The sequence below is a fragment of the Mus musculus genome, chromosome 17 (assembly GCF_000001635.26).
Source record: "Mus musculus strain C57BL/6J chromosome 17, GRCm38.p6 C57BL/6J".
NCBI lineage: Eukaryota > Metazoa > Chordata > Mammalia > Rodentia > Muridae > Mus > Mus musculus.
This window is the reverse complement of record NC_000083.6, coordinates 90361823-90385035: the sequence shown is the minus strand read 5'-3', so window position 1 is coordinate 90385035 and position 23213 is coordinate 90361823. Positions and strand designations below refer to the sequence as shown.

Here is a 23213-nt window from a genome sequence, read left to right as displayed (position 1 = left end):
TGACTCAGAGAATAGAGTTGCAAATGAGCAGAGATTTCCTGGAACAGCCACAGCCGAATTTCAGATGAAAATGAGGATTATTGGAGAGTTTTAACAACTTTAGCAAAGTCAAAGTGATGAATTAAGACAAGATCGACCTATCCCTGATCAAGGCTTACTGCTTCCCTGTGCATTGATGGCTTTCTAATCCTGTTCACTTGCGATTGTGTTTGTACTCACAACAAATCCAAGTAGAATGTATTAATGAACTCAGGGTGCAGATCGGGCTCTACTGAGTGAGGTGCAGGGTTCAATTAAAGAAAGAATAAAATTGTTTACTTATACATAATTTATAATGCAAACATTTTCTCAGAATGAAAGAACCTTGTATTGGCACTATTTGCTGTTATATCATTTGCCTTAGTATTTTATACCTAAGTCATTTTAGGAACTAACCTGAAGTTTATTATTCTCTGAGCATGTTCACATGATGAGACATGTCTGTAGAGACTTTTGGACTTCAGTTTGTTTCCCATGTTTTTAGCGGGCACTTTATTCTGTGCTGACTTCCTGTCCCTTTGGCCTGAAAGTAATCTTCCTACTTTCAAAGGAGTCAGAGGGGAGTCTTCAGTTTGTAAACTTCCAATTTAACTGCTGAAAAAAAAATGGACTTCTCTGGGCTTACCTTGGAGGCTTACCTCATTGCATAAAGTTGGTAAGCAAAGTCTGAGAAAAATCATTCAATATTTTGAGAGATGGTGCATAAGTTCATTTGCAGGGCTTCAGTTGGCTGAAGGCAAGGTATACATAATAGGGATGGCTCTTAATATTTGGAGGACATTTACAACTTCAGGGCTTTCCATTCAATGATGAAAGCCTGGAAGAACAGAAAAAGAGTTAATAAGTTAATAGTTTAATTACACCGGTTGTTTATCTTTCTCTGGCTCTGAAGGGGACTAGGTTTGTTGGGGGAGTAGGGTGGTGCTGCAAAGACTCAGTGGTTCCCCACAAATCCTTTTTGGAGTTCTTTCTTTAAGGTCAGGGGTTACGTAAAATTTATTGAACATCTCTCTCTCTCTTGGGCACCCAGTTTAGCCTTTGGAAAACGGGATCTGTGTTTTGGACCACAGAGCAATTGCAGAGGAGAGTGACGATGTTGACTGTCTTGATTATGACTTGCTGAAACGTGTTCTTTAGGTATGTGGCTGCAAGTGCTGTCCCATGGTTCCTCTTACGGTCTGGATTAACCCAGCTTGGTTACTGTGTCTCAGGAATTTCATTTCACTAAATTACACATGATTGATTTTACTACAATTTGCTTCTTTCCATAAAGAAAGCAAGCAAGCAAACACACTAAACATTGACATTTTTACTGTTGGTGTTTGTTTTGCATGATAGAGAGGGACTAACTAATTGGTCCTTTCTGTACCTCTTGATTTCCCTACTATAAGGATCATGTGTCCAAGATGAATGGAAACATTTTTTGTCCCAGGGATGCTCTGATGTTTGTACCAATTGTGCACTTGTAGGTATTTCTTTTCCTAAGGTGATTTGGCAAACTTCACATTAGGTGCCATATATTACCAGTGAAATCAGGGTGACTTTTTGTGTGGCAGTCTTGTTAATAAAATAATTCTAAAAACAGACTCAACAGAGCAAAATTCAAGGATAATTTTATCAGAGATTGAGAGAAAGAATAAGCCAGGCAAGCTGTAAATCTTGGCAGCTCCTTAGATAAAAGTGGTGGAGAAAAGAAAAATGGAAAGTCAGTCTTGTGCAGCAGAGGGTGGCCGTGGGGGTGGGGTTGTTCAGGCACTGCACGAGGAACCACAGTGTCCAGGAACACTGGACAGTTCCCAAATAAAGAAACATTAAATATGAATCTTTTCTGTCAAACTCTATAAAACTGTGTTTAAGACAATTAATTCAAATATTTTTATCTTCCCCACCATGTCAGACCTCTATGTTTTAATCCCCCTTATCTGCACCACTTAACACTTTTGTTTATATAAAGGCTCTGCTGCATTCTTGGGTTAAAGTAGCCAGACCCTTCCCCTCTCATTTCTTGTACACCCCCCTTTTTCTTTTTTTCAAGATTCCTCAATCTTAAAAGACTGTGAGGTAGGACTCTAGCCAAAGAGGGGAAAGACAGTCATCTCTTCTGCTACTATAAGTGATGAATGTAACGAAGCCGACTCACTAAAAATCCCATCCAGGCATGACAACTCTGAAACTCTGCACACAGATCAACAGGTCCAAGAGGTCTCCTCTGAAGCTCAAAGGCTCCAGGACTTCCTCTTCCAGCAGCTGTTTAATACAGCTGAAAAGGAGCATTCCGGATCTTCCAGGGCTTTGCCTTTCAGACAGCAGCTGTTTTTCCTCTGGAGTCTTATGACCATCTCCTCCCTCCTAGAGGGAATGATTAATTGAGAAAACTGCTATACATCAATCTTACTTTTTCAGGAAAGGTTTTAGGGTTAGAGTGCTCTATGCTGTCAGCAACTGGGGTGATATAGCATAGACCATTTTCCAACAGTAATGCTTCCAACACATTCTCTCCCACTACTGTATGCTGAAATACAGATAATTCTATCTGTAGAAAGGCTGCGAGCTGACGCTCAGCCAGTCTCATTGCATTTGCCCTTTTCCTTATTTATGGAGAGAGCACAAAATCCAAACCAACAAACCCTCACTGTGAAGTATTCTGCATGCAGCAGGTAGTTAAAACAAGTCTTGATAGATAGAGAGAGGAAATCAAGTAAGTCCCCATCCATCAGGCCAGCACACAGACAGCAAAAGACCAAAAGACATGCCGGACAATAGGAAGTAGAAAACCATTTCCCTTTAAACAATCTCTTCAGCTACTGAAAGAAAGACAACAGGGCAATTCAAACACACACAGCCACTTCACACTAGTTTCATGCAAATGTCATATTAAATGCCCAGTATTATATTTGGGGACCATTACAAAGGAGATGTATACAAGGTAGATATGATTCTGACCTATGGTCTTGCCAAAACTATTTTAGGAAGAACTGTTGATGGTATTTTTAATTTGAACATAGCATCTAATTTGCATTCTTCCTTACTCAGCAGAATATAGAAACAGCCTCTTCCAGGACTCCTTTCAGTCTATAAAATATAGGCCTTCAAAGACTCAAGTGGCTTAATTCAAGCACAAATTCATCATGTTCTTTAAACATTTCCTTTCTGATATTTCCTATTTGAGTTAGCACAGCATCCATTCCTATTCTGGGCTCAAAGTGTAGGTGTAACTTTTAATTTGTTTGTTTGTTTTTCCTTTCCGTTATCATTCCTATATGAATCGGTATCTGCCACACTCTCCCAATGCCTACAGTAAAAGTATCTTAGTTTATGATATTATACTTTATTCTTTTGCTGAATCTAACCTTCTGAGGAGTGTCCTTGCCTGAGTGTCCTCCCATTCATTCCATTTCTGCATAAAATTCATGATAATCTTGCCAAATTGATATCTAACTACGTCACTTCTTCAATTATATTCATCTCCTCAGATTCATTAGGCTTTGATATAACTATCATAGTATGAGTCTCTTTTGACATTTTGGGATAAGTATGGACAGAAATTAGTAAAGGGCTTGGTAACTGATTTTGGACTTGATACCTGCTTGGTACCTGATGTGGAAAGACCACTGCTGCTGTGTTAAAAATGTCTTACACACTGGCATCTTATCAGTTCCTTGTAGGCACCAAATCTCCAAGTTGTGTGTTTGTGTGTGTGTGTGTGTGTGTGTGCGTGTGCACACCCAATTACATTATAGTGAAAACACGAGTTCACACATATGCTATCCTGGGATGGTAATAGTGTGAGGTTTATGGTATCACTGCCTGGACTAGAAGGAAAACTGTCTGCTTTCTTAGGAGTTCATACTTTTAAACCTGCAATACAGTACAAGGAGAAAAATGGTTGTTAAAATACATCAAGACAGGGTAGCTGCATCGTGAAAATAAGTATTGCTTACGAAGAGTAAATGGTAGAAAAAATAAAAATACTTGAAAATATCTATGCAATTTTGAGGTTATCTGGACAAAGCAGTAGCATCTTGGTGGGGGAAGAATGAATGGACAATGGACCTGACTGTTCTACTCTTTTAAATATTACCTTTATTGATCGGTTTAATACCTATTTGCATAAGAATAGCAATCATTAGATCTAACACCTTAAATATTTTTTCTTTGGTTTAGATATTGCTTGTTTTGTTTTGAAATAGTTTGAATTCTAGTAGAATTCATCTAGAACATTCTTCAAGGAAAAGCTAGCCTTTGACATTCCTTCCATCTTTTTGGAGGGTTATTTTACAGATATGCTTATCAATTTCTACATATATGCATATATATATTTCATATCAGTTTTTAGTATAAGCGTGAAACAATGTGAAAATTATAGAATTACTCAAAAATTTGCTCCAAAGTAACATGGGAAAATAAAAACAAAATATTAAAACTTTCTCTCGTTTCTAAAATTTAACATTGGAAAAAAGTCAGCTATGGGAGTTTTTTTTGGTTTCTTTGTTTAATATTTATTTTCTCCCTTTCTAACTATTTTAAGTTTATAGCATTGTATTCATGTTTTATAAATTATATTTCTTTTCAAGATATTGGAAAATAGTTGCTAACATGGAAGTTTTATCCAATTTCCCAAACATATGTTCTTTGTTGTATGTATAATACAGAGATGCTTGGTCTTAAACATCTAATGAAAATGAATTGATTATCAAAATAGTTTTGAATATTGTACATTGTATTTTATTCACCACATCAATTGTGGATTTTTGTGAGACATGCAGTGATAGAAATCCAGCAAGGAACAAAACCATCTTATTGTCAAGACAATAATTATTTGGAAAAACAAATAATATACAGGGCAAGGTGAAACATGGTTGTAATCCAAGCACTGGGAAGTTGACACAAGAGAATGACTGGTTTCAAATCAGCCTAGACCACATGCAAAGAACTTGTGTCTGATTTAAAACCAGACAAAGAGTGTTGTGTGGAGTTTTATAATCCATGCTTGGTTGGGCATGGAACCAGCAGCCTCCCTAGTCACACTAGCTCTCCCAGTCTCTGCTTGCTGCTGTTCCACAGTCTATCCATCCCCATGGCTAGTCTGTAGAATGCCAATGATCGCACCAGACCCACTCAGTTCCCCTTAGCCCTGTGAAAGCAAAATGCTAGAGACTTTTATATTTATACGAGCCAGATTTGTATTGGTAAATCTCCAACCCCAATATGCCTGTGCAAAGATCACACAGCTCAGTGATAACATTTATAAGCTGCACGCCTAGATTGGGCAAATCTCCCACTACACTACTCTATTCCTCAGCTATGAGATCCCTAGCTACTTGTGGCTCCTCCAGGATACATGGGTCTGCTCCATCTTCTACTTCCTCTTCCTCCATCTTCTCTCTCCGCCACCCCTTCCCCTTTTCTTATTGTCACCTTCTTCATTATTTTCTCTCCTTCTCTAAAACTTGAAGCCATGCTTTTCCCTTCCACTGCCCAATTACAGGCTCTAGGCTTTACTTGACCAGTTAAACTGGGGAGCCGCTTCACATGGAATCACCTGAGTATGAGATCTGCTCCTCGGCAGGATTAGCCTCAAAATACAAACAGAACCAAGGCAGCCCACAACAGAAGAACTAATACGAATCACATATAAAATATGTAGAATGTAGTCTATTTGTATACATTTGTTTTTCATAAATATGTCCTAGAAACAGAAATTAAAAAAATACTATTGTTCTGCAACACAAATCATTTCCATTTAATTTTTTGCCTCTGAATATGGACATTTTTTCCACTTCATATGTTGGACTTGTAGCAGATCTGGAAACTACCTGAGGAGTGATATAAATGTTTAATTTTGACTAAGAAGAAGGGAAATTGTACATTAATTAACACATCAATTTTACAACTAAGGGGTAAACAGAGTGACAACATGTATAGAGAAGCAATTTATGTTTGATTTGAGGGTAGAGTTTGTGGGGAATTTTATCTTCTTTTGCTCCATTTGTGTTTCTTTCTGTTGTGACCACAGAAAAGTCAACTGTTAAGACAGGAGGAAGTGTAATTTAGCCTGTGAATGGGGATCTAATAATGTTAGAAACTATCTGGTAGTCAACCCGGCAACCATTTTAGACTCTAACTGTTGTAGCCAGCTGACATGATACAAAGTTCTGACCCACAACCAGCCTGTCCTCACAGATACATGATATCAAGGGAGGACATAGCTCTGCTAGGCCACCAAGGCAATATGTAGTATTGTAACATTTATTGTTGAATGTTCCTTAAAATATCTCTACAATTTTAGTTAACATTTTGATTAGTGCATAAGATGCCATTGAACAGAAATCCACTAAGCTTCTCTGTAGGTATTTTGCATTATTTGAAGAAAGAAATGTTTGTTAGTGTGTTTTTATTGTGATGAAGTACAGATTATGAAAGACCTTTCTAAATATAACTTAACTTCCTTACAAGTACTACTTTTGAGGCAAGAAAATGATTAATGGATCATGAATATCAAATCAAACTTCTACTCAATGATTAAATAGTTATGTAGAGAGAGACTGAACTATACTTAAATAAAAGGCTGGAGATTACTTAAGAAGCTCAAGAATTAGCTACTGGGAAAACAGTGGAGTATGCTAAGTAGGGATAGAGTCGTACATATTACACAACTTCTTAGTAAGGTCCTCTGTTTGCTAAGTGGCGAGTCAGGGTGTACTCTAGAAGGGACACTGGAAGATCTTTCTTGATAACTAGGTTTTGAAAGTGAAAAGATGTTGGATTTGTGTCTCTATGTCTTTACAATTAGAAGGTTTTTAAATAGGTGCTCTGTAGTCAACTATGTGGCTCAGTTCATTTTATTAATTAGCCTTCAGATTTCTAAACTGCACATTGTATTTTGTTTTGCAAATTCACATAGTTTGTGTTTGAAAGGGAGAAAGAATGGGGAATGACAAAAGCACTTGACAGTTCTCCAGGTAGGGTAAGAACCTTTACTCTGAAAAGGGTAATAGATTCTTAATAATATTCCAAGGAAAGGTTGTGGTAGGAAGTTTGAAATTAGCTTTTACATTAAACTTCCTTGGCCTTATTGAGGATAAAGGAAACCACAGGGGAATGTTTTGCCATTTTCTTTTAAAAGCAATATAAGCGTTTTTACTATAAAAATGAGACCATGAAATACACAATTCTGGCCAAAATATATGATGGTTTTCCTAACAATAGTGTTTCTATTTTGATGATTATGGGTTAAGAAGCTACAGTATCCAATGTATAGTGTTCTCCAATGAGCCTCAAGCAACCAGAAAAAAAGTAAAGATTTTCAGGAAAGCTTGTTGTCACCTCAAGTCCTGAGCAGGGAGAATTGCCCATCCTTTCTGTCCATGTATTGTTGGCCACCACCACGTCACGTGAAACTCCTTCAGCCTGCCAAGGAGAATGGGAAGTCAGTTGCCTTGCTAACTCTGGAGTGTTCTATTACTAAGGCAGGTGAAATGTACAGCAGCAAACACTAGCTTTCTCTGCCCCAGATGTAAATGATGAGAACATTTGATGTAGCAGAAACTTTCTGTAAGGGGAAAACAGAATAATCTGAAATAACTCAAAGCATGCTTTGGATTATTACCAAGCTACCAGAATTTAATAAAATGAGCCATTCACCTGCAGGGTGTGGGCCCTTCCATTTTCTTCCTTCCTTCCTTCCTTCCTTCCTTCCTTCCTTCCTTCCTTCCTTCCTTCCTTCCTTCCTTCCTTCCTTCCTTCCTGTTGTTGTTGTTGTTGTTGTTGTTGTTGTTGTTGTTTTTGAGACAGGGTTTCTCTGTGTAGCCCTGGCTGTCCTGGAACTCACTTTGTAGATCAGGCTAGCCTCGAACTCAGAAATCCACCTGCCTCTGCCTCCCAAGTGCTAGGATTAAAGGCGTGACCTTCCATTTTCTTAAGCACCCCCCCCATTACTACTTCCTAGAACACAATTCTTTTCATAGCATATGAACGAACTTGCACTGAAGGCCATGGAACCACCCCCTTATCATATTAATGCGAGGTATGTTTCAGGAGTAACTGCACTGATTACAAGGTGCTTGGATAGTGTTGAATTTTCAGTAAACTTTCTGTGTTGTGTTTTAATTCTTGAAAATTGCTTGCCAATTTAAAGGGAGCTGAACTAAACAGTAAGTAATTGCTTATGATAATGAGTGCAAACTAATTTGCTAGAATATGTTAATATTCACAAAGCACTTTTATACTGCCTGCTGTTCCAAAAATACTGCTCTCTTGTTTAAGTGCAGCTTTTAGATGGTGTTATTGTTACACATCTGACTGACATAATCACTTCAGTAACATTTATGCAAGAGTTATATATGGCGATAGGCTCTGTATTCTAAAGAAGGAACAGAAAGTCACGCCATTCCTTTGATGAATGACTTAGAATATTTGAGTAAGGAAACTGAAGCCTTAATAATTAATTCTAATTAGTGATTGATGGCAGTAGACTTATTAAACTGGTTTAGAAATGGCCCGTCTCTCCCATAAGAGCCATAAAACTTAATTTAAATCACTTCGCAGACAGATGGCATTCAAACTTCATTTAAATACAATAAGCAATTTTAAATGAATTAAATATTTTCAAATGCTCCTAAATCCAAGGGTCTAAGGGTGGAAGCCTACATAGCCCTCCTCTGATCCCTGTTCGGTATCACTTTCTCAAGCAAGCACATTCATGGGTACTTTTTAACCACTCTAGACTTTAAAGACCTGTATTCCAAGCTAAGGGTCTGCTGAGATCCGATCTTGGGAGAATCTGAGGTGTTGAGTAGAGCCAACTTGTAGTTCAGTCTACAAAAATAAAATATTGAGGACCTCATCCCAAAGAAGACATTGTTTGATTCTGACTTACTTCTGATCTGATTGGTCACTATAATGTTTCAGATATTCCAATTTCAAAAATCCTGTCATACATACTCCTGTGTTGTAGCATGGGTGGGAGGTAAAATGCAAAGATCTCCACAGAAAATCATTAAAACAACAACAACAACAATAACACACACACACACACACACACACACACACAACCCAAACCAACAACAACACTATTACTTTCAAACTTCATTTTCTTTGTTAAATTTCACTGACTAAAAATTTTTTTCAGCTTCAATCACTTCAGTATTTAAACTTTACATTTTATATTTTCTTTTTTCTTTCTTTCTTTATTAATATTTTTATTAGGTATTTTCCTCATTTACATTTCCAATGCTATCCCAAAAGTCCCCCATACCCTCCCCCCCACTCCCCTACCCATCCATTTCCACTTTTTGGCCTTGGTGTTCCCCTGTACTGGGGCACATAAAGTTTGCATGACCAATGGGCCTCTCTTTCCAGTGATGGCCGACTAGGCCATCTTCTGCTACATATGCAGCTAGAGACAAGAGCGCCGGGGTACTGGTTAGTTCATAATGTTGTTCCACCTATAGGGTTGCAGATCCCTTTAGCTCCTTGGGTACTTTCTCTAGCTCCTCCATTGGGGGCCCTGTGATCCATCCAATAGCTGACTGTGAGCACCTACTTCTGTGTTTGCTAGGCCCCGTCATAGTCTCACAAGAGACAGCTATATCAGGGTCCTTTCACCAAAATCTTGCTGGTGTATGCAATGGTGTCAGCGTTTGGAGGCTGATTATGGGATGGATCCCTGGATATGGCAGTCTCTAGATGGTCCAGACCCAAAATTGTCATAGTAAGTGGTCCAACGATCTAAGTTTTCTGCTTCTTGAAATAATCATATGAAAGTAGATGGGTACTTTACACTGAGGGGTCAGTGTTATACCTCTTACAATCTTCATAAGTTGTTTCAGAGCATGAGCTGAGAATAAACCAATAAACAGACATTTTATGTTGCCTTTATTAATGTATTTACCACTGTTAATTTTTTTACTAAGTGTAAATTTAAAAGTGAAAACTGGTTTACTTTCCCATAAAGCTGGAAGGAAATTCTCTGTGATAAATAGGAAAATATAACCAGGACTCCTTTAAATACAATCTATTTCTTGGGACCTTAATATCATATTTTTCTGTTTTTGAAGTTATCTGACTTTCAGTTAACAGAAATTTGCATTTCATGGAATTTTTAATGCGATGGCATGCTAGCATTTTTAGTACTGTCCTTGAATAGTCCTGACTCCAACTATGTGGCTTTATTCTGTGTTTATCTAGGGATTTAATGCAGGAGGCAGAGATAAGACATAGTGTTCTTAGAAAGCCTGGATAGCTTCTATTTCAAAATGTGGTTTCCCATTTATTAAAGTGAATCTACTTCCTATACCTGAGAATATTTGGTACTTCTTTTCTGTTCTTTGTGAAATTCTGACTTGAAAACTAGCTCTTCTCTTTCCAGAACCTTGTTAAATAATGCCTTCTCCCAAAGAATTGGGGGTTTGTTTGAAAGACAAGTGAATTCTTTAAGGTGCTTTATATACAAAATATTTCAAGTTGACCTAAGAGTCTTTAGTTAACATTCTTTGCCATTGTTTAATTATTGAAGACCATTGAAAGGACTAATAATTAGAGAGTTATTATTTGAATTACTGCAATGATATTGGTTTTTGTTAAATTTATGTTAAGATGAGCATGGACCAAATCAATGAAGATGTGTATGCATTACTGAATTTAAAACTGAAAGTGATAAAATGTAAGCTATGTCTCCGAGAATGGAAATAAAAAAGAAATGTAATGTTGTTACCATTAGATTGGCTGTGGATGGAGACTTCATAATGATGCCACAGAGTTTTCTATCATCATTAAAGCCCAGCATAGTGCTTTAAGCACTTCTTATGGTGTATACAGATCTTTTTATTCTTGAAATTTTGTCATGCTGCCTTTATTTGTATTCTCTGTCTCCGTAAACACCTTTGTGTTACTGTCTCAAAATTAACTCAAAAAGCCTCTTTCAGGGCTAGAAAGATGACTTAGTGGTTAAGAGCACTTGCTGCACAAGCCAAGAACTTGGTCAAAATTTCCAGGCCTTACATTGTAGTTCAGAGCCACCTGCCTGAATACCCATCCTGGCCTCTATAGAATTGCATGCACATGCTGCACATACCTGCATGTAAGGAAACACTGCATTAATCAAACACTCATGCATGTACAAATAAGGAAAGCTTTTTTTTTTAAAGCATCATCCATTTTCTGTATCTTTTTCTTGATGTTAGAAGAATTATGACCCTTCCCCCATAACTAGAAGCATTGTCTGTCCTTTAACCTTCTTTTCCCTATTCCTTCACTACAACAATGAATGATAATTTCTACACATACAAATATCAGTTCTTAGAAAGACTTCCTTATAGTTTAAGTATTTTCTGAAGGTTTTATTTTTGCAAATCCTAGCCCTATGCATGCAATTAGTTCATAATGATGTTATCAAGCTCCAACCATGAGACTCTATGGGATATTCTTACTCCGTGTGAATTGATATGAATAAGCTCTAATAATGAGTTACTCTGTGTGTTCTGACTCAGTGATATGAACCAGTTCTATTCCTGATGGTGGGACAATATAGTCCACCTCAAGGCTACACAGCTACATGATTGTAAAACTATAAACCTTTGTTTCTGCCAATGGTTGACCTTGCAGAGTGAATGAGTAAGTGGGTGAGTGAATATCTGGGTTTTTGGTGGAAATGCTCTCATATTTGGCTGTTTTGCTTAAGCAATTTCTATTTTAACTTAATTTTTAGAACACTCACAATAAAAGTATAACATGTAAGTTAAAGGGTATCATTTTGCAAAAGTTAAGTAATTGGTGACTTCATTTTAAAGAAAATATTTTGAGCTTGCACAGTTTAATGTTCTTTTTTAAAACATTTATTTATTATGTGTACAGTGTTCTGCCTGCATGTATGCTTGAAGGTCAGAAGAGCATCAGCACTCTTAACCTCTGAGACATCTCTCCAGCTCCAGTTAATGTTTGTTGTTGTTGTTGTTATTTTCTTCCTTTCTCTTTCTTCCTTTCTTCCTTTCTTCCTTTCTTCCTTTCTTCCTTTCTTCCTTTCTTCCTTTCTTCCTTTCTTCCTTCCTTCCTTCCTTCCTTCCTTCCTTCCTTCCTTCCTTCCTTCCTTCCTTCCTTCCTTCCTTCCTTCCTTCCTCTCTCTCTCTCTCTCTCTCTCTCTCTCTCTCTCTCTCTCTCTCTTTCTTTCTTTTTCTTTTCTTTTTTTTTTTTTTTGGTTTTTCGAGACAGGGTTTCTCTGTATAGCCCTGGCTGTCCTGGAACTCACTCTGTAGACCAGGCTGGCCTCGAACTCAGAAATCTGCCTGCCTCTGCCTCCCCAAAGGCGTAAGCCACCACGCCTGGCTTTAATGTTTTTAAGAATCAGATTATTCTTAAATAAATTGATGGCGTGATTTCTTCTTTCTCTATTCATGTGGCTTGTAGCTCTATTACAAATTGATCAGTGAAATACCTGACAAGAGACATTTTATTAAAGTTCACTACCTGCTTGAGAGAGCCTAGTTTCAGAAAAGAAGACGTAAACATTTAATGTTCCCAAGGTTACTAGCTTTACAATTACTTTGCTCGACTTGCTTTTAGTTGTAGATCACTTTATAAGATTTCATTTTCTGACTGGCAGAAAGACTACCACTTTCTTAATTTTATTCTCAGTCACATTGCTATGACAAGGACACTAAAAATAGTTGCTAGACTTTGAATTTGATCTTGGCAAAAGTTTTTCTCACTTGGAAGTTCAAATTCTAGAATACAAGTATTCCTAGAAGGGATATTGCCCTAATAACATGTTCAATAAGAAAATAGCAAGAGCTTTTAAAAGACAATATAATTGCGCTAGCTTGTTAGCAATCCTAACTACAAAGGAGGCTAAGACAACAAGATCACAGGTTCAAGGCCAGGGTAGTCTACAGAGTGAGTTCAAGACTTCATGGCCAACTATGTATGACTCTGTCTCAACCTACATTGTGAAAATAAGTCAAAGCTTACTGGTTTGAATGTTTAACAATGTACCCAACTTTAATTTGAGAATATATAAGTATGTATGCACACACAGTAATGCTTCTACAGACACATAATTGTCATTTGTTGTTTGTGTTTCAGTTATAAGGAAGCCTTTAACTGAGGTTTGACCATCATATATTTTTCAAGGCACTGTTTCATATCCCAAAGCAGGTGACCTCATTTATTTAAATCAGTTCCCTTTTAATGCAGAGAACAACAAAATAACTATTCAAATAAATTTAATTGATGTGAATTGTTGATAGGGTAGTCCTGAGTTTATAGAATACAAGTAAACACCAATTATGTCTTCTTCTATTTGAAGTGTCTAGAATTTAAAATGCAGTTTTTGTTAGGTCTAGTTAACGTGGGCCTTACTGATCCCATTGAAACTTTTGAGATATCCATGACTAATAGCACAATGAAGCTCTGTGTGGCTATTCTGAACATACATCAAGTTTATACATAACAGAAATCTATGGATCTATTTAAAATTTAAAATATTATTTTAGGTAGCTCAGAGGAACACTTACATCATGGGAATGAGTATTTATAAATATCAAATTATAAAATGGATGCTACATTTTTTTGACAGGGTTTCTCTGTGTAGCTCTGGCTGTCCTCAAACTCACTCTGTAGACCAGGCTGGCCTCAAACTCAGAAATTCACCTGCCTCTGCATCCCGAGTGTTGGGGTTAAAGGCGTGCGCCACCATGAACTTCTTTCAAAGGTATAGTATTTTTGTGACAGCTAATACAAACAAACACATAGAATATCTATTAGAAAATATTTTTATTTATCTTTCATTAATTATTTTATTTACATTTAACATATTTTTAAAAATTTTTATTTTCTTTTAAATTTATTTTTATACTCAATATTCCATTCCCCACCATACACCCTCCATCTGCTCCACATCCCACACCTCCTCCCCACCCCACCTTGTCTCCACGGGGATACCCCCACCTCCCAACCCACCTGAGTAAACTCCCTGGGGCCTCTAGTTTCTTGAGGGTTAGTTGCATCATCTCTCAATGAACACAGACCAGAAAGTCCTCTGCTGTGTGTGTGTTGGGGGCCTTATATCAGCTGGTGCATGCTGTCTGTTTGGTGGTCCAGTATTTGAGAGATCTTGAGGGTCCAAATTAATTTAGACTGTTGGTCCTCCTACAGGATCGCCCTTCTCCTCAGCTTCTTTCAACCTTCCCTAATTCAACAACAGGGGTCAGCTGCTTCTGTCCATTGGTTGGGTGCAAATATCTATATCTGATTCTTTCATCTGCTTGTTGGGTCTTTCAGAAGGCAGTCATGATAGGTCTCTTTTATGAGCACTCCATAGCCTCAGTAATAGTGGCAGGCCTTGAAACCTGTTGAGCTGGATCCAACTTTTGTCCTGTTGCTGGACCTTCTTTTCCTTGGGCTCCTCTCCATTTCCATCCTTTTCATTCTTCTAGACAGGGACAATTATAGGTCAGAGATGTGACTGTGGGGTGGCAACACCATCCCTCACTGTCTTCCTTCAGGATGTGGGCTTTGTAAGTTCCCTCTCCCTACTGTCAGGCATTCATCTAAGGTCCCTCTTTTTGAGTCCTGGTAATCTGTCACTTCCCAGGTTCCTGGTGCATTCTGTGGGGGTTCCCCCAGTTTCCTATCTTATGAGGCTGCCTGTTTACATTCTTTCTGCTGGCCCTCAGGGCTTCAGTTCTTTTCCCTCACTCAATACCAGATCAGGTTCTCCTCTTCCCCCACCCCCACTCCCTCCCATCTCCCTCATGCACTTTCCCTCCCAGGTCCCTCCCTCCCTCTCCACTTGTGATTGCTTTCTTCCCTCTCACAAGTAGGACTGAGGTGTCCTCACTTGGGGACTTCAGCTTTTTGCACCTTTTTGAGTTCTGGACTGTATCTTGAGTATTCTGCACTTCTATTTCTGTCCATTTGCCTGCAAAACTCGGGATGTCCTCGTTCTTAATACATGAGTAGTATTCCATTGTGTAAATGAACAACATTTTCTGTATCCATTCTTCTGTAGTGGGACATCTGGTTTGTTTCCAGCTTCTGGCTATCACAAATAAGGCCACTAAGAACATAGTGGAGCATGTGCCCCTGTGGCATGGTGGGGCATCTTTTGGGTCTATTCCCAAGAGTAGTTTAGCTGAGTCTTCAGGTAGATCTATTTCAAATATTCTCAGGACCTACAGATTGAGTATCAGAGTGGTTGTACCAGCTACATTTAAAATGTAATTATTGTATTTATTTACATTTTAAATGTTGTCCCCTTTCCCAGTCCCCCCCTCCATGAATCCCCTACCCCATCCATCTTCCTCTTTGCCTCTATGAGGGTGCTCAACTACCCATGCACACCTCACCCCTCCGGCGTTCCCTTTTTCTGGGGTATCAAGCCTCTACAGGACCAAGTGTATCCTCTCCCACAGAAGCCATATAAGGCAGTCCTCTGCAACCCATATAGTGAGAGCCATGGGCTGGCAGATGTATGATCTTTGGTTGGTGGCTTAGCCTCAGGGAACTCTGAGGAGTCTGCTAGTTGACACTGTTGTTCTTCCTATGGAGTTGCAGCCCACTTCAGCTCCTTCTATCCTTCCCCTAACTCTTCCATTGCGATACCCTGGCTCACTTCAATGTTTGCCTGTATATGCATCTGTCTTAGGCAGGTGCTGGCAGAGACTCTCTGGGACAGCATTGTCAGAATCCTGTTTGCAAGCACATCTTGGCATTAGCAATTCGGTTAGCGTTTAGTGTGTGCACATGGGATTTATTCCAAGGTAGGACAGTCTCTGGGTAACCTTTCCTTCAGTCTCTGCTCCAAACAATTCTGGGTTAAAATTTTTTGAGATGGGTGGGTGGCCCCATCCCTCAACTTGGGGCCATGCCTGTCTCTAGAAGTATTCTCTTCAGGGTCTATCTCCCTGCTTTAGGGCCTTTTGGGTAATGTCATCCCCAATGGGCCCTGGGAGCCTCTTGCATCTCTGGTTTCTGGGACTTTCTTTCGGCTCTTCCCATTCCCAACCTCACACTGCTGCATATTGAAAATAATTTTTATTAGTTAACTGCTTTAGGTCAATAGCAAAGCCAAGTTTCTCTATGATTTTTTTTAAATACATAATTACTATTTGAATTGTCTGAGAGAAATTACTCCAGGCTTCAGAGAAGCCACAATAGCATTCTGCCATTTATTTTTTGATAGTTTTATTGGATGGAAGCCTCTTACTGAGTAAGCATGTATCATTTTTATTTAGAGACAGTGTCTTGGTTAGGATGAAGCTGAAGCTCGCTAAGGCTGACCCTCTGCATTCCCATCTCTGTTTTCATAACCAGGTTTCTGACTGGCATTTGGGATGTGTGTCTCCACTCATTCTCCTGCACCATTGAGGAATCCAATACATGGCCAATATTCTCCTTAGCTCTCATAGTTAGCATTCAATTTAATAAAATTCAACAGGTCATTTTTTTAATCCAATGGTTTTTTTCCTTAATTTTAGGAACTTAGGGTTTAAAAGAACATACAACTTTTCATTTATGGCAGACTTATCTTTCTGCCCAACCTGAGTACCACATTGAACCACTCTGACAGAACTTTCATTATTAGGGAATTATTTATATTTACTTTGATCAAGAGTCTGGGGCCAGTAGCTAACAATTTCCCTTACTTGAGTCTTTCTTGCTTTTTCTTTATTAAAGGCCTACTAACTCCATTATTTTCCTGTAGCCCTTTTATATACATCTTCTGTGGTGTCATAGCAAGAAATGTTTTCAGCTTTTAATGAATACAAGTATGTACATAAAGGACGTACTCTTCCTAGCTGCACTGTCTAAGTCTGCCATTGCTCTAAGTCTACCTTAATCTTTTTAATCTTTTATAATATAATGTAATTTTGCACATTTTTTCCTAAAAAAAAATTGACTCAATAGTGCTTTGATTTTATGAGATAATTCAGTGAACACAAACACTTTCACAATTATGTAGAGAAAGAATGATCTATAATTAGCTATTGCCGATAATAATTATAAATATTGTTGTAGGCTTCACAATTTAGTAGCTTTATTTTTAGACTTCTATAATATAAGGTGATATTTTTATTAATTTTTCTTTCTATGTTTTCACTGAATATGTCCCATACATTAAAAGTGCTTCACAAATTTAAATTAAAAATGGCATATCAACATGCTGATAGGATGAATAAAAACTGTCATTGATAATGTTTTAATTTTTATCTGACATTCTGGCAACTTTCTCTAGATAAAAAACCATATCGTTGTTACATTTAATGAAAATGTAACGGCCTGAATGTTTTATGTTGCTTACAGGGTGACATTTGAAGTATTATAGGCCTTCACAAACAACCTTTTATTCATGTACTTATGAGTTAGAAACTAATCTTTTCAGAACTTAGTTACATTATTGTGTATGCAGTAAGCATCTGGAACAACCAATAATCAAACAGTCCTATGCACAGTGGCTGGATTTATATTTCAGACACCTTCAACACATTTGGGAAAATATATGAGTCTTGCTGAAATAAAACTGAATCTGAGATGGGAGTGTTTTGTAAGGGGATGGCTGATGAGAAAGTAGGCAGAAAGAGTGTGTCCTTCATGTACATAGTTGTGCTCATTAAGAGCTGAAAATATTTCTTGTCCTAATACCACCAACAATGCAAATAGAAATTAGAACCCATGTGTAATATTTTCCAGCACTTATTCCAGTATAACTTATGTTGACCTTTTAGAATGTGAATCTGATGCTGCCAGTTTTGTTAATGAATTGAGGGAGAGTGATAGAGACTGTTGAAAGACATTAAATGCAGAGACTGCTAGAATCCATTTTAAGTTTGAATTGTCCACATGCTTTTAGTGTGATGATGGATGCCAGGGTCAGTTTGTGCTCACTCACTGATGTATTAATGCTTGGCACCTAGACACATGTCTAAGTGGTCAAGGAAGCACACTGCTCCAGACCCTTCCGCATTGATATAAAGCTTGGACCTGCATTATCATATGCTCCTATCTCTCTAAAATCACTAATACAACAATGATACGTGTTATAAGGACAAACCATTTTTTAAATGCAAAGTTCTAGTTCATTTTAGAGATATAATTTATTTAATGATCAAGTTAATCTTTGTCTTGTGGTATAAATATAGTTTTACTATGTGATTTATGGTGCTGAGTGAATATTCTATGTCTCAAAAAAAACTCCCATGTGATGCGATTTAAATATCACTTCTATTCTCTACTATTAGTGAAAGTAAGTAGCAATAATAGAATAGCTTTATGAGGTCAGTGCTGATCCAAGAAATGGAATACAGGATGATAAATAAAAATTGGGATGTACAAAAGTCCATTATTAAAAGGTAATTGATTTGAAAATAAATTTGAAATAAATCCAAAATTCTCAAAATGCTAATAGTAAAATAAGTCAGTACTGTTGCAATGTTATTGTTTATAATTTCTTGATCTTTGGGTATAGACATACACGCATGAATACACACACACACACACACACACACACACACACACACACACACACACACACGTGTGCAGACAAACACACACACCCATCTCCCTGAACACTTTCCATATACTAGAATGTGGGCTTCCCAGGTACTTCTGTGCATGCACTCATATACCTACATAAGTTTTAGAAAACACTGATGCTGGTTTCATCTTTTCAAACAGGAAGCCCTAAGTATAGAATAAGTCCTTAGCTCAGGATCCTGTGAGTATTTTATTATACAGCTGGAATTTGAAATGAGATCCACCCTAGGCAGAGTTTATTGACCATTTCTAAGTTCTGGTGCAGCAAACATGCCATCTTTGTAATTTGCAAAGACATATACTTAACGAAGTAGAGTTTGGGATTTCAGCCCAGTGTCCTACTGTCTTTGATTATGGGCATTATTTTCTAGCTGTATGGAAAGAGGGATTTAAAATATAAAATATATTTTTTTAAAAAGTTTGATACAAAATAGAATTTTAGAAAAGAAGTCAGCATGTATGCTGGAGTGAGCAGAAGAGTGACTAATTCTTTTCTTTATTATGAAACTGTACTGTCGAGTTTACACTCAGTATAGTGAGTGTGGTATATATGCAGGGCAGTATAGGACACAATAAAGGAATCACCCCTTAGATAAACCTGAAGAAAAAGCGAGTTTGTTTCTTTTAGTGAACCTAAAGAATCATAAAGTCATCACACATAGGAACAGTCAGCTGATAACATGTTGGTGTTCAGTTCTCTGCCACCACACATACGAACAATTATCTGGTAAAATGCTAGTGTCCAGGTCTCACTTGGACGACACTGTTAATTCAAATTGTGAATAATCATAATTACATTATAATTATTACACCAAAACTATAAACATTTAGGTATACGCCTTCAGGCCAATAATGCCTTTAGAAATGTTTATAGAGAAATTTGAGACACAACCTCATCAATATTTGCCTGTGTGTTCAAGCATTGTGAGACAGATGGAAAAGCACAGTCATAAGGTGGAAATGTCATTAACCTTAAGACATACTAACAAGTGATGGCTAGTTTTGATGTGATAGACTGAAATATCCAGTTAACTTTTCTTGGGTGTTTTGGTGTAATAGAAACAGTAGTGTAATAAAACCACACATCCTGGGGCAGGTGTCTAAAAGCCAGGGTGTAACTAGCTTCTCCACTTAACCAAATGTTAATTATCAGCTACCTTTTATAACTGAATCTGTTCAAATATGACATGGGATACTTATTCTGTATCAAAGGAATGATGAAATAGGCACAAAAAGTATTTTTGAAAGTTCTTATTCAGCCAGATATGAAAGCTCAGGCAATAATCCCAAAATTAGGGAGGCAGTGGTAGGAGTTTGAAGCCAACATGAATGGAATCTTGTATCAAAATATAACAATAATAATGAATAAATGCATAAATACATAGATGAGTAAATAAATATCAAGATGCACCAGGCATTGTAAGCCAATGATATTTGCAACATGGATAATTCTCAAAGAGAACATCAGACTTTCCAGTTAGGTTTTCTTCTGTTAAAGAATATCTCCAGTTCAGAGTATTCCTTATTTCATATGCTTAGAGAACAAAATGGATTAAAAAGAGAAAATTAATAAGTGTATGCACTAGTTACAATGATGAAACTGCTATAGTCCCTTTTTAATGCATCCTGTTTTTATTGACAGTCTTCATGAAAAAAAAAAAGGTTTTTAAAAGTCCATAAGAATCTTTTAAAAATATCAAATAACAAGCCAGAAAAAAATGTAAGATGTACAGAAAGTACTTACTTAGTAATACTAGGGTGAAGGGACTTCCGGGGACATAGAACATAAAAGGTGTCTCATTAAAATTTTCACTGATGTGACAAAACACCCTAAGAAAACAACTTAAGGAAGGAATACTGTAAAGCTCACAGTGTGATGACAGCATCCATTATGATGGAAACGGTCTGCACAACTCTCAAGCAGCTGTTGACATTGTGTCTATACTGGGTCCAGAAGTGGAGGACAGACAGGAAGTGCAAGTAGGCTGTGAGACCAGAGAGCTAGCAGCTAGTGACTCACTTCTCTTAAACTCTACTTTCTAAAGGTTCTATAACCTTCCAAACTGGGGACCAAATATTCAAACTCATGAGCTAATGGAAGATGCTTCATATTCCACCCCTAAGCAATGGGCATTTCTCTCCCCTCTCCTCCCTCCCCTTCCCTTTTCTCTTTTCATTCTCATTGGAGATTGAATGTATTGCTTTGCAATTGCAAGGTGAAAACTTTATCATTGAACATCCTTAACCCTTTTATTCTAAGACTGGGTCTTGCTATGTTGTCAAGATTTTTCTGTTTAGTGTCTCTAGTAGCTGGAAATATAGACTGATACTTTTAGAGAATCTTCTATTCTCTCTCTCTCTTTCTCTCCCTCTGTCTCTGCTTCTCTCTTTCGTCTCCCTCTCTGATTATTCATTTTAGTTAATATAGGGATGTTTTGCCTGCATTTATGCATATCTACCCCATACATGCCAGATGACTGCCGAAGTCAGAAGAAGGCATTGGATTCTCTCTGGACTTGAAGTTACAGATGGTTGTGAGCTACCATGTATGTTCTAGAAATAGGACCTGGGTCTTCCACAAGAAGAGCAAGTGCTAGTGACCACCGGGGATCTCTTCATTTCCTTTATTCTTTCTTACACATTTTCTGTCTGAAATATCTTCCAAGTCTTCTTCTTCAAGGGATTCCTTGTGTTCAATGTGAGAGAAGTTCACAAATCAGCAATATAGTACTCTAATGCTTTGAAACACTCTCTTTATATGCACTGGATAATGCCTGGTATCTCATTCTATGGACAGTCTTAACATTCATTGCTGAGACTATAGCCTTATTCTCCATGCTGTAAACCAGTATTTGCCTGAAAGAACTGAAGATGGCGAGGGACTCTCTAGGATGCTCTTCTGTCTCACAGACCCCAGATGATACATGTTAAGTAAGACCTGACTTCCATGGATGGCAACTGCTATGTGTATTTGTTGACATAACTTCTGAGGTATATGGGTATTAATTCAAAAGTTATCTTGTGTCATATGTAAGAAAACCCTGTTCCCACAAAACTTTGATTTGTAGCCTGTTTACTGCAGTTCATTCCACTGGGCTGTATGGCCCTGCATACCTACTCCAGTCACATCTACATGCAGCGCTTGTTTCACAAACAAGTTGATATGTCCTTTGCTGCCTTTCTAAAGCCTTCAGTCCATGTTTCCTTCTAAACTATTTCTTACAACTGGCAGCAAAAAATGAAAGGCCATTACATCCTGTGCTTGTCCAACTCAATTGAGAAAGTTGAAATCTACCATTTGTTCTGCAATATCTGCTGGAGGATTTAATGAGTACATTAAAAACTGAGCGGCTTCACTGCTTTTGTTACAAATCGTCCTTTTTCTTGAGGAACTTTCATTGAAATCTATTATTTGCTTTGCCATAGCTTTGTGTGTAGTATCAATGTTTTATTGCTTTATCAACATGGCATCAGGAGACATAGACTTGGTATATTCATACTAATGGCATGTGTCTTTTGTTTTACAGCTGGGACAACATATATCTTTAGCAAAGGTGGTGGACAGATTACATATAAGTGGCCTCCCAATGACCGCCCCAGTACACGAGCAGACAGGCTGGCCATCGGATTTAGCACTGTCCAGAAGGAAGCCGTGTTGGTGCGTGTGGACAGTTCCTCAGGACTGGGTGACTACCTGGAGCTGCACATAGTAAGTAATTTTCAATAGGCTAAGCATTTGCATATATGTATATGTGTATATATATGCACATATATGTGTAAATACATATAAAAATATATTTTTCTTGGATTATTCCTCAAGAGCAATTTGAATCTGGGATAGAGCTAATAAACTGTAGTGTTTATATGTTGTTAACATATACTTCATAATAGGAATAAAGTTATTTTTAATTTTGAATCTGAAATCACGTCAATTTTGTGCTTGCAAAGACATTTTGGAGTGAATTTCATCTCTAGGCAGATTTTCCAAGTTAATAAAGTAAGTTATTACTCAGTAGTGCTGTGCCATCTGGTTGGAAGCAGGAGGTTGTGGTATTGGTGTCATCTGAAGATCTGGATTCGGTGTTCTTACCTCTTTTCTTGCCAGAGTAGAAATTGTCTGAACTTATATGGTGTGGGAGGAATAAGGGAAGGAAACTTGAAAGATGCGAGGATTTAAATTGGGGACATGAAAATGGTAACATGATTGTTTCTGGGTCATTTTGTACTAGCTTTGATGGCTGTCGGGAAAGTTCTGAAAAATGGTCTTTTTTCTGTCTCAGCTCTGCTGAACTTGACATAGAGACTCAGCAAGCGCATAGTAAAAGGTGATAAAAGGTGAATAATTGCTTATGAAAGAGAGGCTTTCTCCTTAGGCTCCATAATGCATGTTATAGCTCAGAGTCTTCTTTTCAATCCTACTTTTAAGGAAATACCAAGTGCATGTGTAATTCTTCATTTCGGCAGTTCTCTGTATCATCCATGAAGAAGAATACACTCACTTTAACCTCGAAGGGATAGTAGTATTTTTTCTGTTTAGCAAAATCACAAACAGAAAAAATACGACATCCAAGGAACTCTAGATCTAGGTATGTACATCAGTGGTACAGGGCTTGTGTAACATGTGCAAGACCCAGGTGTCTATCCCC

The 23213-nt window shown here is 37.7% G+C and overlaps 1 protein-coding gene across 42 annotated transcripts in view; it reads left to right on the top strand.

Moving 5' to 3' along the window:
* Nrxn1 (neurexin I) overlaps positions 1-23213 on the top strand; it is a 1059516-nt gene that overhangs the window by 708124 nt on the left and 328179 nt on the right. For all 42 annotated transcript variants that reach the window (NM_177284.2, NM_020252.3, NM_001346957.1 and 39 more), the window contains one exon: positions 22095-22276. In NM_177284.2, coding sequence (NP_796258.2) covers positions 22095-22276 — 182 coding nt within the window. The remainder of the gene's footprint in view (positions 1-22094; positions 22277-23213) is intronic.